The following is an 18,853-nucleotide window of genomic DNA, read 5'->3' as shown; positions in this document are numbered from 1 at the left end:
ACAGACCCCCATGAGAACTGCTGACAGATAATGGCTGTGCCCATAACCAGAGGTCAGGGTGAAGGTGTAAGACGTGCTGCAGGGGAGACGGGGAGATTCGTGACTCGCAGCGCGGTGTTGCGGGCTCTTTAAACGCAGGGCGGAGAGCAGATTTCCGATTGCCCATGAAGCGGATTACGGTTTCAGTATTGCGTCTGCGGCTACATCATCTCAGCTGATCCGGAGTATTTCCTCCACGGGGACGCAAACAAGCCCTGCCTGTTTGCTCGGCTCCGCACAGCACCATGGACTTCAACGTGAAAAAGCTGGCTTCCGACGCCGGGGTCTTCTTCACACGGGCAATGCAGGTAAAGCCGGAATCATTCGCTGGACCTCCCCGGGGCAGGGCGAGCAGCCCCCGCTTGTATGCAGACGGATTTTCTCGTCACACGGCGTCCTGCATGGACGGAGAATAGCTGCGGGCCACGATGCTCGGTTTATTCAACACACGCAGAGCGGTTCCGGGTGTTTGAAGTTATCGCTGCGGAGATGTGAGAGGGTTTATCTTGGGGTGCATTCGGATTAGCAGCGGGCCGTTGCTGTAAAACCGGTAAAGGTTTGCCAAGCCTCGACCCATTATTGATGGCTGTGGTCCAGTGTGCTACCCATGTCACTCAAGCTGACCCTGCTCCCATTCATCAACGGGGAAGGGCTTCGTTATGGAGCAGACAGCAGGGACAATAGGCTCTTTGCTTGATAATATATTTTTAAAATGGCAATTTAACGATTCCCTGTTGTATTACGAACTGTACATTACGAGTAGAACCAGACCTACGTCCACTCACGAACCAGTAGGGTCAATTTGAAATTTCGGGGCATCCACAAGCAAATTAAATTATCTCGGTGAACCATTTGTATGCCAAATGAATCTAAACTTCCTATAGATAAGTCGACGGTCTTAAGTCATGTTGTATCATTAAGCTATTTTTGCCGATTATCTGGAAAGCTTTTAAGTACAAGATTTTGCTAGGGAGTTCTTGCAAGGGCCACCTGACACATCCCCCATTATCACGGACACGCTTCACATAGCTTCTCTGACAGCTTGTATTGAAGTAAACCGTCTGCGAAATTCTGGGGTGGTACCTAGTCATCCAGCCTTGAATTGACACAGGCTGTGTCCTATAGCCCCCCCCCCCCCTGAAAAAAAGTGCCAAGTCATTTAATCATTTGATCTTGTCCACAAAGTTGCTGTCAGGGTCTCTTTTTCCTGATGTAATATGACAGTGACGGTGAATTCCTCAGTCATCTGTCTGCCTTTAAAGTCCAGCTGGCTGCTGCCTTCTATCAGTCAGACCTGGCAGCCAGTGAGGAAAACAGGAGGAGAAGTCCGACAGCCCTGCCCGATAACACAGATGGTATTCTTTTTTTTTTTTTTTTTTGGCCTCAGTTATCAAACACGTGTGCAGTCAGCGGAAGTGGCCACTCTCATCATTTATTGCACAGTTCCTATTCTGACATTTCAGTTCATGAGAAGGAATAGGTATTCATCATTTTATAAATGGATGCATTAGGTAATTGCTGCTGGCACAAAATAAGATATATTTGATATAATTTGCATAAACATGCCTGGTGCATTGGTTTTACCATCAAGATGTTAGATATTACAGTAAATGGAGGAATACATGAAGATTCAATGGAGAATGTGGATATTTTGGCAGTGCATTTACCACTTCATTGCAACTATACTTATTTATAGCTTGACTGTTCTCCATGGATGTATTCACAAGGTGCAGAATATTTCAGTGGAAGAACTGTGAAATTAAATCCAGTCACTCTCTTAGACAGCCCCAGACCATCCTGCCGATTTTCCCATTTAACCTACCACTGCCACCCAAAGGGGAAGAAATAAGATATACAGGGCACTTTATTTATTTATAACGTTATTTAACAGGGATAGTTCAAATTAATAATTCTGTAAAGGCTAGGGAGTTAGACAAAAGGCTGTTTTTCATTTGAAGTCCCCAGACAGATGTTACATGGTCATCCTAAAAAAGAATTTAAGATAAAAATCAATGATTCATCAAAATAGTTTAAACACGTGCGTGGCAATAACAAATAGAGAAGTGAATATTAGTTGTTATGACTGGGTCGTGGGCCATGACAAACCAACTTAACCATAATTAACCAGTGTTTATTTAAATAAAGAGAGAGAAAAAGACATGGAGTGAGAGGAGCAGTATCAGTGGTACAGTGTAATGCAATGTCAATTATCAATATTGGCATCTGTCTGGCTACCATCTGCATCCATATTCCAACACATTAAAGCGGTACTCAAAAACCCACAAATGTCTACGTGTTCCCAACAAGTCAGCATATACGTGTATCTTGTTTGCTGTGACTGAAGATGTGCACTCAGGGTCTGGACTTGTCTCCTAGTTCACAGAGGAGAAGCTGGGCCAGGCTGAGAAAACAGAGCTGGATCCTCACTTAGAGAACCTGACCACTCGGGCTGATGGAACCAGGAACTGGACTGAAAAGATCTTGAGACAAACAGAGGTGCTCCTGCAGCCCAATCCAAGTAAGTCCTGCTCAGTCTGTGGAAAGACACGTAACCTCCCAAGTACAAGTTAAATCTCCTCACAACTACACTCGTTATACCATGGGGAGTCCCAGTACCATCCAATAACATTTATAGCTTTCTGATGAGTCAAACGTATGACTGCATAAGTTCCAAAAATGATTTGAAATGTAAAATTTGATTTAAAGTGATTGTAAAGGCAATAAAATGATTTGTGTTTGTATATTTTTTGTTTGCATGACTGTATGTTGTATAATTACTGTTGTAATTCATTTATTGAGTAAATCTAACAGAAACGTACTTACCTGTCAAATGACACACCATTTCACATTTACATGACATTATACCTTTTATCTAAAACAGAAGCCTTCTTTGCAGCAGCTCAAATGTACAAGGGATGTTTTGAACATAACTTTGTTTTATCCAACATTTTTCATCTGGCCACCCCCTTTTACGCATAATATTTGTACAGACAGCGTTTTGTGTTTTGTTATCTTTAGCACAGTGATTTTGTTTTGCTTCCAAACAGCTATAAGCATAATACTACTCTTAGTCAGACATGAAACGTTACAGACATTCATAATGAATTCTGGTAGTAATGTCTAAGTTGTGCTCTGTGTATTTTTTATCCTTCCATGCTCCAGTTGACCACACTGGTAAGTCTTGGCCTTATTTACCAGATTGCCGTGTAAGGGAAATGTGTGAAATCCCTCTACTCAGTTCCTCCTCACCATTAATGACTTCAGATGATCTAGAGTACAGCATAGTGTAACATAAACAGTCCTACAATATGGCTAAACTTTTTCATTTTCATTTAGGGATTGATAAAGGTAGATATATGATTGGTTGTGTTGTATCACATGTTAAAACTGAAACTAAAACGAATACATACTAAGAGATCTAGTCTGCTGTACAGTGTATGGACTGACTTAGACTGTGTAGATGAAGACAGGTGTTGAATTACTAATGACTTTCTATGCAGGAAGACACTTGCCAGCACTTGTTTGATTGGATACATCCATTGCTCCCTTCAGGGGTCCTGGATATTCTGAATTAAAAGCTGGTGTACAAACAATGCTCTCAAAAGAGCTGGCAGCACAAACAAAGCAAGGCCGGTCACGAATAAAGTCCTGGGCCCTGATAAGAAACTGTCTTAGAAGTTAAGAGTGCTCTCTGAGACCATTTCTACAATTGCTCTTAAATTTTTTACTCACGTTTCGCTTCAGAGCAAGTTCTCGTGCACATCTTTAAGATCATCTGTCAAAAAGCTGCCTGCAGTTCTGAAGATGAGGCTGAATACACTAATTAATGTCACATATTTAGCTGTATGTAAGCCGTGCTATATATTGAAGATACTGTACATACATCACAAAGTGTAAGTGTTGTAAAGGTCACAAATAAATATTTTATACTTTGAATAGTTCAGTGTGAAAATTAAGCTTAACGTGAAGTAAACCAGATTTGAGCTTGCTGCTCTTTATAGTTCATGTTCCCTGGTGGACGTCAGTTTAAGAAGTAAATTCTAAATGATTAATCTACTGCTAGATGCAGATGTTACTCTGAAAACCAAATTAAACCTATAATGAAGCCGTGATGGTTCCTATAAGCTTCATGAATATGCAGCTCATGTATGAACCTGAAAATATCCCATAAGTTAAGTTTCAGCCAGAAGAGATGAATATTAGATCAGTTGTTGAATTTCTTTTTGTGTGTGTTTACTTTTATTTTCATATTTTCTATATTGAACTCATTTTACATCAAAATATACTTACCAACGTCAGTGTTCGTGATACACCTATAGACTTAAAAATGAACAAAACAAAAATAACTTAAATAAATCATCTAGTATTTGGTTAATCCTACAGGGGAGTCCAGGACATCCACTAATATACAACACATACAAAACTAAAGTTATGTCACATTCACATGCTCCTCGGATCATCCCATTTTCCGAGTTGGGAAGTCGTTCTTCTGACTTCTGCTGCTTTTTTTAATGTGCTTTAAAGTCAGAATTTGAAAACAACGTGGATGCTACAGAGAAGATGGGTTGTATTTTATTGCTCAGAGCATTTAAACAACATGTTGATAGCTGTTTCCAGTATTTGCGTGACAACGAAGAGCAAATAAAAACGGATCAGGTGGTCCATGATGTATGATTAATTTCACACATTGCTAATTGTTAATCATAAAAATGTCTGTATTTGTTCAAAAGTATGTTGGTGTTAGGCTCTTGGGAGAGATGGACATGCAAGTGAGGCAGAGGGATGCTCCACAGGGGCACACAAATCAATACTGGGTTTGATTTGATTGTTAGAGCTTCATCTACATAAAGCATGGGATCCCCTTCTCTTTGGTATAGCGTCCCAGTAAAGATTCATGTCGTCATCCAAGTATGCTGAAACAGTTTGAAGCTTTATATTACAAAGTGATTTTGTCCCGGAGTTGGAGCTGCACCACTACCACTAAAATAATGCTTTACCTTACTTGTACTGCTAATAAATAACTTTTCTAACTAATTAATTTAGTTTTCTAAACTCTACATGGACAGCAACTAAGGGTTAGAACTTAATACCATATCAAAAATGAAATGTTAGCAAAAAAATTGAATGAAGTTGCACCATGAATGAAAAGGTTCCTATCATCAACCAAACATTTACTTTTGTCCGCTATGTTTCCGCGTATATGACGTCAAGAAGTTGTGTACCAAAATTTTCACTGGCTTTCTGAGTTGCTGTTCCAACTTGAGAAGGCGGTGAATTTTCTTAGTTGAGGTTATTACAACACCACATGAATGCACTATTAATCCAAAGAAGGACAGAAGCATGGTGTAACTGTGTTGTTGCTATTAAATCTCAATCAGCCTGATTGATTTACCTGAGCAACCAGCTGGCACACCTGCTATTTATCTGCTGTTATAACCTTGACACCTTAGCCTGCTCCTGATGATGGTTTTAAAGTTAAACCGAAAGCTTAAGAAAACTGCCACCATGCCTCTGTCCGTCTCTGGAGTAACTTTACTCTTGTATTTCTAAGTGTGTTAGTGTCAGTTACGATGCTTTATATAAACCCCTCTTAAGCTTAAGCAGGTTCATATGATGGATTTTACCATCATTTTAGGCTTAAAATGCTTTTGGGAAAGGAGGCCCCGTTAATGAACATTGCATATCCTGAACTAAAACAGTTCACGTCACATTTAGCATAATGTACATTTCAATATCTAATTCCATCTGTGCAACAAAGAACTAATGGCATACTTACCAATGTGGGTCTCTCAGTTTCTCTTTTTAACAGAAATACCATTTTTGACAACTTATTATCTCCTATCAGTTCCACTTTGCCACATTTTCCAATCACTGTTACATTAATGTCAATAAAACTCAACACTTTCTGTATATTTTTCACATTAAAAGCCTGGTAGAACAGGGAGGGATTATAACCAACTGGAAGACTTTTAGTATGAAATATCTGTGCAGAAAGCATTCATTTATTGGCAGTACCTTAACAGCGGCCCAAATGCAGCCACAAAAGTCAAGTCAACAAAACACGTATCTTGTTTGTTTAATCTGTGTGAAAGTGTAAAAATGACAAGTTGTGGTGTTACGAGGGGTTATGACTTTGTATAGATTATGAGCTATAACATATAAATCAGTGAGTGTTATGGGTGTTGGTAAGTGGAGTTTGTTACCTTCGGTCAGAGCCAGGTGAGCTGTTTCGCCATTTCCAGTCTCCATTTCTGAGCTAACCAGCTGATGGCTGATGCCTTATGTTTTATGGACCGATATAAGAGTGATATCAATCTTCACATCTAACTCTAGACATAAAAAGTAAGCCTTATATCCTAAAGATGTTGAACTAAGACTTTAAATGAATTGAAATTATTTGTTATTCCTTCTCTGCAGTTTACACATTAAAGGTCAACAAAATAACAGACACACCTTACAGTCAGTAGGTTAGTCGTTCAGCAATTAGTGAAGCTCATGATATCAATGCACCTCTAGTCTGTTTGACTGTGAATTTCCTCCTTACCATATTGCAGTAATTTGTTGTTTGTAACCAATGCACTAATAATTCAGGCAGTGATTACTGTAAGTCACAGATACAAAAGAAGCTGCAAAAGTGAGTTAAATCAGCAGTATGTGCCAGCTTTAACAGATGTGTGGTAGTTAACATATGGGTGAAATTTCATCTAAAGGCAGCTTATAGGAACACAAGAAAGGTATGTTGTTGCTACCTTGACCATCAGTATCAGATGGAGCACAATATTGGAGTGGCAGGGAGTAATTGTCCTCAAAAACTATAATGTTTATAATGTTTATAACAAAAGAAAACTGGAATAGCAGACTCTCACCAGGTCATTAATGTTACAAAGCTCATTATAGCAAATGTGGCCAGTTATTATAATACCCAGCAGTAAACTAGGGCTCACAGCTCATATCTAATTGTATATCTATCAAGTCAATGTCAAGAGCTTCACGAGAGCTTTATTTTCTAAAAATAATCATTAATTCATTCCTTGGGTGTTCATACACTATTTCTTACAGTTGCCATTATTGAGGCTCCTAAAACTCTGAATCAAACAGACACAGCCAATTTTTTAACACTTGTGTACGGTTTCACAATGGTCTCTTTATCACCTGTTATCCAGGTGCTCGAATAGAGGAGTTCATCTATGACAAACTGGAGAAGAAGCTTCCGTCCAGGATGACAAACGCAGAGCTGCTGGGCCAGTACATGCTGGAAGCTGCCAATGAATTTGGTCCAGCGACGCCATACGGTCAGTGGAGCTGTCAGTGAAACTGATAGTGCTTCAGTTAATAAGACTCTGAGCTATTGTCACATGTTGTCAACTGCCACTACTGTCAACTGTTGATCCCTATGAAGTATTAAAGGGCTGGGATGTGATCCTGAAGCAACTTTCTTTTAATAGCAATAGTAATTTAATAGTTTGCAGAGCATTAAAACTCACTCTGAAAAGCTACTATGAAATTGAACAGCATCTATTTGGATATAATGAACAAGACTGTAGAACCGTTCAGTCTGTTCCTGAAAGCGTTGATGTTTTTCGTAACCATGTGGGTTCAATTTCAGTTTTCTGGGACTAAGGTCTTAAAAGTTATAATCCTTAAGATTTTTATTATAATTAACCCCAATTTTGATACCATTATGTACAGGAGTTATTCAGCAATAGCAATTAATTGTATTTGCATTCTGCAATTGCCTTTTTTTTTTGTCAATTTAGTAGTTTTCATTATTACTGAGTCCATCTTTTCCACACAGGATTCAAAGTGCCTACCCACACACTAGGGATGCACACTAGTGGAGGTGATTCAGTCACGAGTTCGTTCAGTGTTACATTGTCGGATGACACAGTTGGTTGTCCTCCTTACTAGGTAGCACCCTGATCACGGTAGGAGAGTACCAGAAGAGACTGGGGGGAGCGGAGCGCGAGTTCCTCCAAACCTCAGCTGCCACCTTTCTCACTCCTCTACGCAACTTCCTGGAAGGAGACTGGAAGACTATATCAGTAAGTCTGACTGGTCACCTTACATGCTAATTATCCTAAGTCCTTGGTGCTTTAAGATATTAATTCATATTAATTCATATTAACAGTATCCAAGGGAAGAGAAGTATGTTGCCATGGATTATCATTGTTACCTCTGCACTTAATCTGATTTTTTCATGTTTCCTATGAAATGTCTTGTATACAGAGCTAGTTGCCTCTTTGTGCTGTTAAATGGATAGAAACCTAGTGTTGCAAGGTTTGTTCCCTGCAACAGATCCCCTGTTTCTGACTGGATCCTTCTTGTCCTGTGCAGAAAGAGAGGCGGCTTCTGGAGAATCGACGGCTGGATCTTGACATCTGCAAAGCACGTCTGAAAAAAGCCAAGCAGGCAGAAGCCAAAGCAGCAGTGAGTTTCATCTTGTCACTGTTGTTTTTTTAGGTGCTTCTGTGCTCCTCTTCTTTCTCCTATGGTCTTCTGCAATAGTATTTTAATCACAGTAACCATGGGATCCACAGCAGTTTAACTGTGCAGATTGATTGGAAATGTCTTCCACTTCTCAGGCAGATTATACTTAATAGGAGACAGAGAACAACACTTCATGTGGTGTGGTATTTGTGTCCACCTAAATCAAGCAATATTCACTCTCTTTTATCTCCTTTTTGGTCTTCTCCAACTCCTCGGGAAAATATCTGGTTCTTTAGCTGCTAAATGCTCAATTACGTTCAGCTAGTCTCTGACTGTGTCTGTCTGCTGTTTGCTGCTGAGCAGGTAGTGGACAGTGGGTTTATTAGAGGTTTTTTTCTGAAAACAGCTACCTGCTGATGGAAACCAGACTGATTGGAGCAGTGAGAACGAAGCAATACAGTAAAGTTGTGGGATGTAAAACCAAAACAATGAACTGAAATATGTTAAAAGACTCACTAAGGGGAACTGTGGAGTTGGTGATATTTCTCTTCACTATCGGCACCCCGTTTCATTTTGTATGTAGCAATTTAATCCATTATTAACATAAAATAATTGCTTACTGCAGCTTTAACAGCAGCCATATAAACAAAATTGAATCTCTGTTACAAGGTAATTTAGTTGCTGAAGTTGTTTCTGCTACAGTTATGTTGTACTTTAGGCCATTTTGATTTTCTGATTATTAATTCAGCATAAATCACTATTTTTGATATAAATATAAAAAAATACCCATAAACTCATCAAGTTTCCAGAAGTAATTCATTGGGTGTTCAGAAACACAACCCTGATGGGATAATGTTGCTCTCTAGCTGCTGTATGTGGACATAGGCAATTGTTTGCTAAGAGATTAGACATTCTGGCTGTATATCTGTCAACTAAATTTTCCGCCATCTCCTGGCAAAAAATGGATGAATACAGCTTCAAAGTTGACAAAAGATGCTTACAATGAGTTTTGGCCTCACAGCCTGAATGTTTTACGTTAAATAATCAACTCAGTTGATTTTGTGGAATTTTGTGCCAGCTGTTCTTTACCACATTATAAAGGAAGGATGCCAAGGAAGGCACGTACAGTAATATCAAATGTGTTAGGGTAGAATAGCAAGAAGCACACAGCTTTAACTTAGCAACTAAGATATACAGATAGGTGACGAAGGAAAAACCTGAATAAATTGGTGGAGAAACATAACAAATGCAGACGCTTCCACACAGGTGCACTGCATGGTACAATTAAGGAATTAACATCCAGTCATGTTCTGTGGCATGTATAAAAATACTGAGCATGCCCAAAAGATTCTGTTTTGTATCAAGATGGCAAGAGGAAAAGATCTAAGTGACTTTGAAAGAGGGTTCAGTGTTGGGGCACAGATGGCAGGAGATTCAGTCACAAAGACTGCTCAACTGGCTAGTGTTTCAATAGGAACAGTGACTGAAGTGACATCTGCATTTAGCTTTATCTGAAAGACATCAGTAAATAGTCAGAAATTGTGGTCAACGGCACACAGTTGATGACCCTGATGCTAATGCATTACTGAGATATGTAAGGAAAAACAGAAAAGCAACTCTTCCTCAGATGACTGAGAATGTCAGTGTAGGACATGATCAGACTGTGTCAGCTCAAAAACAGTCTGTTTCAAATTTCATAGAGAGGGATATTATAGTAGGGTTGCAGTGCATAAACCTCTCATTACAAAACTGACTTGACATTTGAGAGTCATAAAAAAAAATATATGCTTTGGTCTATAGAGATGTGGAAAAAAGTGATATGATCAGATGAGTCAAGTGGGCAAGTGCATGTGTGGTGTACACCAAGAGAATGTTACAGGCCTGAATGCTTGACCCCCACAGTGAGGGGATCTGGTGGCTCTGTTATCTTGTGGGGGGCTTTTTGCTGGCATGGTTTGGGTCCAATTGTCCCCTTAGAGGGAAGGATCACTGCAAATCAATATAAAGTTTAAGTGATAACCAGCACCCTATTATGAAACATTTCTATCCTGATGGGAATGGTGTGAAGTGGGATGAAAATTTCATATGCTATGGCCTTCGTAGTCACCAGATCTCAACCCAGTTGAACACCTATGGGATATTTAGACCGACATGTTAGACAGCGCTCTCCAACACCTTCAACAAAACACCTAATTAAGGAATATTTTTTGGAAGAATTTTGTTACATCCCTCCAGTAGAGTTCCAGAGACTTGCAGGATCAATGCCAAGGCGCAGTTAAGCTGTTCTGGCGGCATGTGGTGGCACAGCACCTTACTAAGACACTTAATTTAGTTTTTTCTTTAATTTGTCACCTGTCTGTACATTTTCATGTTCCGTCTTTAGAATAACTTGTGTATTTATTTTGTTCATCCTGTACTGCAATAAATTGGTTACTTCTTCAGATGGCATGGCTGCATTGACCAGACAAGATGATCTCAAAGCTTTTCAGATGCTCTGCTGGCTGCCAGCTCTATAAGATAAGCTTCTTAATGCCTTGTGCAGTCTGCGAGATGCTCTGTATGAAGCCATCACACCTTGATGTCAGGAAAGAGGATTCGCAGGAAGATGATGGGGTGGCACATTACTAAATGCAGAAAATTTGAGAATTGAAAAGCCAGGAAAGGAATTTGAAAGTTTTATTTTGTCCTTTTTTCACTGGTTACATACTACATCAAACACTTAGAGCAGATGAAAGTCATTTAGTACCACTCAGGTAGAACTACTGGTGACATACACTGGTGAAATGTCATTAGCTAGAATGACACAGTCAGCAAAATGCCACAACTATCAAGCATGCATGGGCCTGTATCAGAGTTGTTAATTACAGGCCATATCATTAGAATCAATGTCCACGGTTTGATCTTTGAAAAAAAAAAAAAAAAGTAAGGTTACGGCTTTAAATTTGTGTGGGAATTTTTATAAATGCCTTGTGTTTGGTGCTCAGTAGTCTAGAATCAGCATGGATTATCCGCAGATAATCTATTTATTTTTTACATGGTGTATTTGTGCTGCCTTTTTTGTCACCTTGATGACCAAAGTAGTTAGAAATAATAGTTAAAAATAAAGTTAGTCTGTTTAATAATGCATGGATTTTTTTCTATTAAAAATCAATGGAAGATTTAAGTTTTCTCTACGTTACCATCTCTTTGATCCCGTTTAGTCTCTTAGTGTAGTTAACTTTTTCTCTTTTTATTAGAAGTATTTATTACTACTATTTTAAATCCATGGTTGGGTAAAAATGTTTCTTGTGTCTCTGACATAATTATCATGGAAGTCTCTTATCATGTTATTATTTTATTCTGCTCATTTATAAAAAGTACATATCTCTCTTTCTTAATTGTCATTAGTACTTCTGTCCTTTTGCTTCATGATGCCAGAAAACCTGAGTGAATCCCCAAGATAGCTGGATAACACAGCAATCTCACTTTGTGTTTTTGATTACTTTGAATTACACTTGAAATACTGGGACTGTCAATTTTACAGTGCCTTCTGCTTCGAACCTTTGAACTTTTTCTCAGTGATCTGCACTTGTGTTTCTTCTGCTCGGTTTACTTTATGCCTGTCTGCTTCTGGCTAACTTTTTTTTTCTGATTAATGATTGTAACTGCATGACTGTGTAAACATGTGTTTCCTCCTCCCTGTTCTTGTTTGTAGGCTGCACCTGATTTTCAGGAGACAAGGCCTCGAAATTATGTTCTTTCTGCCAGTGCTTCAGCGGTAAGAGTCCCCAGAAAAACAAATGCAGGGACTGTGTCATTGAGCAGTAAATAGGCTAACATGCTTATAGGCATACAGCACCTGAACACATACTGAACTGACACTAATAGACCAACAAAATGTTAAAGCCAGACTGTGTCGCTTTTGATAGAAGAAAAAATACATATTTCTCACAGAACAATTTATAATTTTCATGACTATGCAAGTATTTCATGTATTTAATCTTATTTTCAAACCACAAAATGATCCTCAAAAGTTATAACTTTAAAATTTTCACCAAGTGGTGCAGTGTTTAGCACTGTCACCTCATAGCAAGAAGGTTCTGTGTTTTGCGGTTGAGGCTCTGTGTGGAGTACGCATGTCCAAAAAAACACCTTCGAACCCCCAGCCATCGTAGTCTGTAAGATAACTGTAGTAACAAGAAGCATGTCAACAGATTAGCTTGTTAGCATTAGTGCTAGTCTCCCAGTAGTTTATGATGGCTAGTTTTTGCTAATGTTTCTACTAATTTGGCTACTTTTGTGGCCACATTGGCCACTGTTTTATGAGACACGTCTCCAACCTCTTTTTCTCAATGATGTAGAAGACAGCAAAGTCTGACATTTTACAGGGCTGGACGTTGTTTTACTGTCAGTTAAATTTTTGAAAATATATTGGTACATTTTCTCTCAAACCACTTAAAACAAAAATGATCAATGGTTCAAGGCAGACATACAGGGAATCACTATTCCAACTTGTCTGTTTCATATGTAAATATGTATAGTATATCAAAACCCAAGGAAGAGGCACCTGGAATCAATTTACAACAGATCAGTTGAACTGTATTGTTGCCTACCTGCAGTGGCTGTATATTTAAGCAGCATCTCTAGTGCAGTAATGATGCACTTGTTATAAATTCTGAATAATATATTGTTTAAAATGAAAAAGATGTGAAAAGGCTGCATTTCTAATACTTACTCTAACATTTGGCTGGTCAGACTGTGATAACAGCAATGCTGCATGACGTTTACAACATAAATATGATACTTAGGCTATGACGCAAGCATGTTTCAGCATGTTTAATTTTTGTTATTGTTGTTTGAATTCGCTGATTGCTTTTATTTTTATTTTTTATTTGTCACACAAACACTTTGATAAATATTGGCTATTTTGAATGAACCACAGTTAAAGCTCCACACCAGCATGAACTTAGAATGACATGTATCTGAAAAGACTGTTTTGAGCAGAAGACATAACAGGGTTGTTGGTGTGTCACTTAGCATCTGACCTCTGACCTTCTGAGCTGCGATTTAGACCGGGTTCAGCTAAACCAGAACTTGCTGGGGTTTAAAATGAAGCTGTGTACTAAATTGGACATGACTGCTGTGTCAAAATGAGAACTGGTTCAGCTGCACTGCAGCTAAGCCAGACTTATCATGAATAGCCTAATAAGCTCTGCCCACATGTGATTCAGAGGAACACGGTTGAATAATGCTGATTTTCTGTATAAGCTGACCATACTGCTGAGGACAGAATTCAGACATACTCCTGGAACAATATACCATGTCTGTTTCATCACCTGTAGTCCACTTTTGATTGTCAAAAAGTACATCTTTATCAGTCTATAACTTTAATGCAAATATAATCATAACATTTTTGTCCTTATGACATTTACACTGTCCCCTCACAATCTACTGCAGTATCAATAATCATTTAGATATATTAGCTTATATTAAAAATGCAGAAGGAACTGGTCATACATCTGGTATTCTCTTTTTCTGTAGCCTCAGGTGTGTGAACAGTTCATGTGTCTAACCTAAATACATTACTTACTAGTGCTGGGGGACTCATCAGTAAAAGCAGCAATACAACAATGTAAAAGTAATCAAAACTGCCCCCTGAGTGTAATTACATTATTGGATTATTAATGCATATTAATCCATGAATGTTTAAGCAGAATTTTTATGCTGTGGCTGGTTAAGGTGGAGTTGTTGGGTCATTTAATCGATAACATTGTTATATTTTATAAGTTGATCATGTGTTTTGTATGCAAAATCCTGATCTGCAAAGTAACTGGTAACTAGCTATAGCTATAAAAGAAATGGAGTTGAAGTATAACGTAGAATAAAATGGAAATCCTCAAATAAAGTACAAGTATCTCAAAATTGTACTTAAGCACAGTACTTGAGTAAATGTACGTAGTTACTTTCCACCACTGTTACTGACAAACTGATCTCATATCTGCAGGTACTGGACCGCTGCTGCATTAGTTCATACATGATTCCTCTAACTAATCTCCGATAATCAGTAATTATCAGTGTAAACATGACCTGACGCAGATATGACAACGTTTACTTGTAATTACATACTTACTGTATACTGGGTTAGTGTTGCCTTCATAAGATCATACATGGTGAAAGACTGGAACGTTTAGGAATCATTACAATGATTTGAGCTGTAGAAATCTACATTTACACTGAATTATAAGACCTCATACCTCTGTTAAACCATGTCAGCAGCAGGTTTAACTTTAGATGCAGTGAACTCTAGTACCATTTATGTGATTTCTACAAGATACAGAAGCTGGTTTACACCAAAACTGCTGATGCAGATTAAACAGTTAAACTTTAAAGCACAGTTTCAGTCATGACAGAGCAGCAGCCCCGACAGATTCAATTTCTTTCTACTTCCTCTATCAGAGAAAGAAAATGTAGACATCATATTAAAATTAGGAAGAAGAAAGTTAGTACTGCAGTGAAATATTATCATGTTTTATGTGTTGTTGTTGTCTTATCACAATGTGTTGAGTTAAAAGGTTTGAGGCATGTGTCTGTTTATTTGTTGGCTCTGTAACTGAACCACCTGCAGAGTGGCTGGGAGAGCTGGGATGTGGTGACGGATCCCAGCGTATCAGAGCAGAGGAAGGTTGTACTCATAAACATCTGTTAGCAGTAAAATCTAACTAGAACCTCCTTAGTTTTGTGCTGTTCATTTATGGTGGTAGAAATGTAAGAGGTTTAGTTAGTCTCCAGTGATTTAGTGTATGTTATGTGGTAAATATTTTTTTTCAGTTTGGAAAAAGAGGAGATACTAGGGACACATTCAGTTTTGATGTAGCTATATATAACGAGTAAATTGTAAGTTTTAAAGTGATGCAAAAAAGGAAATGAGGGGTGAGCAAAGGCCTTTATTATACAGGCAATTTTGCGAAGGCCTGACATTATGTCAATCTGAAATTATACAGTTGTGTTGTCAGTTTCTAACATTTAACCTCGTTGTTCGTCCTTGTAAATTGACTATATTATCTATATTATCTGTGCACTCTGTAACTGTTTTAAAAAATGTAATTTACCTTATTGTCTCCACCACTTATCCTGGTTTTCTAGTTTATTTTTGATGTAACCTAATGTGAACCAACACATAGTCGAAGATATGAAACATTTCCACCTGCAAATATAAAATATCCATAATGTGAGGTTCTGTCTTTATTTGAGATCTTAAATTACACACATTCTTTGGGTAGAATGTAGTTTATAAAAGTTAAAATAATGTAAATTCAACAAAATTAAAGTTTACCAGAATAATCATCATAGGATAAAATCCTGGTTTAAACATTCAATGCATCCTGAGGTGTCAAGCACAGAACATATCATTTCAAAATAGAGGAGACAGAGAATTAGAGTTAAAGCTTCGGCCTTAATGGCCACAGCAGCACATGTAGCTGCAAAAACCCCAATCAAAAACAATGTTGTGCGAAAGCAGAACGGAATAAATGGAACATATATCCATCTCAGTTGTAATACTTGAGTGGCTCATTCAGTTGTGTTGATTACATTTTTCATGATTGGTTTGAGATTGGTGCCCTTTTTTTTTCTTTTCTTCACTTAACAGGAATGGAAAATCTCGTTTTTGCTGAACTGACGTTTAACTCAACCCGCGGTTGTGTAGTAGTGTACTCTAGAGTGTGTCAGTGCAGCGTGACATCACTGTTGGGTGTGGTTTCGGGTGCAACAGAGACACATCTGTTTGGTCTGAGGTACAACCGAATCAAAACTTTGAAGTAAAGGGGGCAGTCTACACTGCTTTTTAGTTTTTTATTGGATTATTTTTTTGTAAGATATGAAAACTAAAGTACAGGTATAAAAATCAGTTAGATACACCACTTATTAGGCCCATTTTACTTACTTTTTTGTATGGTATTTAAAATCAGAGACATTAGTGAAAAAACCTTCTCAAATTATGCTGTGTGCATCACAGGGCTGTTTTTAGGCATAGACAAGGTTGGTGGTTGCCAAGGGCACCAAAGAAGAGGAATACATATTTTTGTAATTAAATCTACTTTTAAATGTCTGTCATAACGTGTTGCATTTCACTGTCAGATAAACCCACTGCTCATGCAGGAGGTGGAGAGGAGTTTGCAGGCATATCATTTACTGAAAGTGCCACCTGCAGCTCATTTTGTGACCCCGTGCTCATTTGCTCACATCGCTGCGTAGAAATCATGTATGCAGGGACATGAATAGACAGGTGGTGAAATACTTACAGTATGTTCCATGCAACATCATATCCTGAATATGATCAAAAGTGGAACAAGACTCATAGCCAGGATACTGTACATGTATGTGTGCAGGTGCACCCTTAACTTAAGTAACATATAGTAATTAGTCTAACAAAAGCTACAAAAAACCTAATAAAAGTTGTAATGATCTACACTTTAAGAGTATAGTGAAACTACGAATTCCCTGAGCCAATATACAGGCAACTCTTCAAATTTATTGGCCGCAGAGGAAAAAAATTCTGCACGTTATTTCTAGATTAACTGAATCGCCACAGTGCACAGTGCACTCTACCTGGTAGCCTTATTAGGCTAAATTAATTATAAAAAATAGCTAATATTTGCAGCATATTAAATCTTTTTAACCTAATTATTTTATACTGAGGTGATAACAGACTCAGAGCCAACCAGCGTGCACCTGCCCATATTCATATGATTTCCAAAAATAGAACTATATCAACTGGTGATCCCAGCTCAAGACCTAGACCTTTAGATGAATTTAAACTGAAAGCTTCAAGTGTAAAACACGAAAGTTGACGGAGCATCCTAACACAGACAAGTTAGCCTGTTGTTTTTAGACGATATGCCATGTTGGCCTGTGATATGCAAACTAATGTTTGGAAAGTTTACAATTGACTTTTTGATCATCTGTTTTAACAAAAGCAGATGACATTGTGTCAGTTGGAGCTAACTCTTCTAGACTCTAGTTTGGAGATTAAACGTTCACTAAACATTAAATAAATTAGACCTAGCAGTCTCCACTAGGTCGGGTGAGTTCAAAATTGTCCCGACCCCATTTTCACAGGTAGGTTGTCCCTCCTACCACTGAAAAATAATAGATAAATCCTGGAAGGATATTTATGTAGATGAAATCAACTCTTTAATTATTTGTTTGATCCAGAATTGGTGTCTGAAAACTGGCCTGGGATCAGGGGTTAAGATCAAGTTTACTTTCCATAAACTGGTTAGATTCAGGATAGAAATTCTCATAATAACTAAAACAGCCTTCAACTAAACGCAGTTTCTTGAGATGAAGAAAATGCTACATTTTCCTGAATTTAGATTCAACAGATCTGTTCACCCCATTAAATCCCCCTCATAGTTTGAGATTGGCCAAACTGAAGCACAGACGAAGCTCATAGTTGTTTAGAATTTGATGTTTGAGTCTGAGGATGATTCATGTCTGTTTTTTCTGTTCTCATGCTGTTTCTCTCAGCTGTTGAGTGAGGAAGTGGACAAAGTAAGTAACTTGACTAGTGTAGATTGTGTGTGGCTCTCTGTGTTTGTGTCTAAATGCTCCAATTAGAAGCGTGACGTTTTCTTAGAGCCATTTTAATACTTTCCTCCTGTCCCTCAATTTCAACCTGCAGGCAGAGCACGAGCTTCGTGTCGCTCAGACCGAGTTCGACCGACAAGCTGAGGTGACCAGATTGCTGCTTGAAGGCATCAGCAGCACACATGTAAGTCAGTGGTGTCTGTCATTTGACTCTCTGTGAGTCTGCAGTGATGGCTTACATCTGGACAGGATGGGCTGCCCACTCTGTAACAATACAGAATAATTGTGAATAATTGTATTGTGTTTGTCCGAAATATTGAAGAGATTTTCAGAATAATTGACAATTACTGAACACATTCCGTACCTCAAAGGATAAGCCATAAGCTTTGCTTTCCTCTCACTAATGACATCTGACCCTCCCACTGGGCCAAACAGAGCTAACGTAGTTAATGTCGCACTAGACAAGGTTCTGTTACTGAAGCTCAGTGAAACACCAACATTTGAAGTTACAGCAACTGGAAACAAGCTAGCTAAGGAACTAACCCTGTTCATCATTACGTCACCAAGCCTCTAGCATAGCATATTTCAAGAAGACTCATGAATGAATTTGGTGCTACAACTTAAAAACAACAACAATAACAACCAATAAATCTAACATATGGTAGGTATATTATAGGTTGTTTCCAGTATCTTCAGACCAGATTTCTTAAATTTGAAATTCAACCAAATAAAAGATTCATTATTTCCCCACCAGAATTCTTGACACTGTAAAGGAGGCTTTGAACTAGCATTTAGACCATGTTTGAACTAAATGTAACAA

At 38.3% G+C, this 18,853-nt stretch overlaps 1 protein-coding gene across 3 annotated transcripts in view; it reads left to right on the top strand.

Annotated features, from left to right (window-relative positions):
- Positions 1–133: 133 nt before the first annotated feature.
- The window catches only part of LOC120806682 (endophilin-B2-like), a 31,160-nt gene continuing 12,440 nt past the window's right edge, over positions 134–18,853 (top strand). Inside the window, exons 1-8 of one of the 3 annotated variants that reach the window (XM_040158057.1) lie at positions 134–347; positions 2,416–2,557; positions 7,203–7,331; positions 7,948–8,081; positions 8,374–8,466; positions 12,161–12,223; positions 17,974–17,997; positions 18,128–18,217. In XM_040158057.1, coding sequence (XP_040013991.1) covers positions 285–347; positions 2,416–2,557; positions 7,203–7,331; positions 7,948–8,081; positions 8,374–8,466; positions 12,161–12,223; positions 17,974–17,997; positions 18,128–18,217 — 738 coding nt within the window. In that variant the 5' untranslated portion in view covers positions 134–284. The remainder of the gene's footprint in view (positions 348–2,415; positions 2,558–7,202; positions 7,332–7,947; positions 8,082–8,373; positions 8,467–12,160; positions 12,224–17,973; positions 17,998–18,127; positions 18,218–18,853) is intronic. The other 2 variants (XM_040158058.1, XM_040158059.1) reach the window with 2 other exon arrangements.

The sequence above is a fragment of the Xiphias gladius genome, chromosome 20 (genome assembly GCF_016859285.1).
Source record: "Xiphias gladius isolate SHS-SW01 ecotype Sanya breed wild chromosome 20, ASM1685928v1, whole genome shotgun sequence".
Classification (NCBI taxonomy): Eukaryota; Metazoa; Chordata; class Actinopteri; order Istiophoriformes; family Xiphiidae; genus Xiphias; species Xiphias gladius.
Note: the sequence above shows the minus strand (reverse complement) of the source record. Positions and strands in the feature narration are given on the sequence as shown.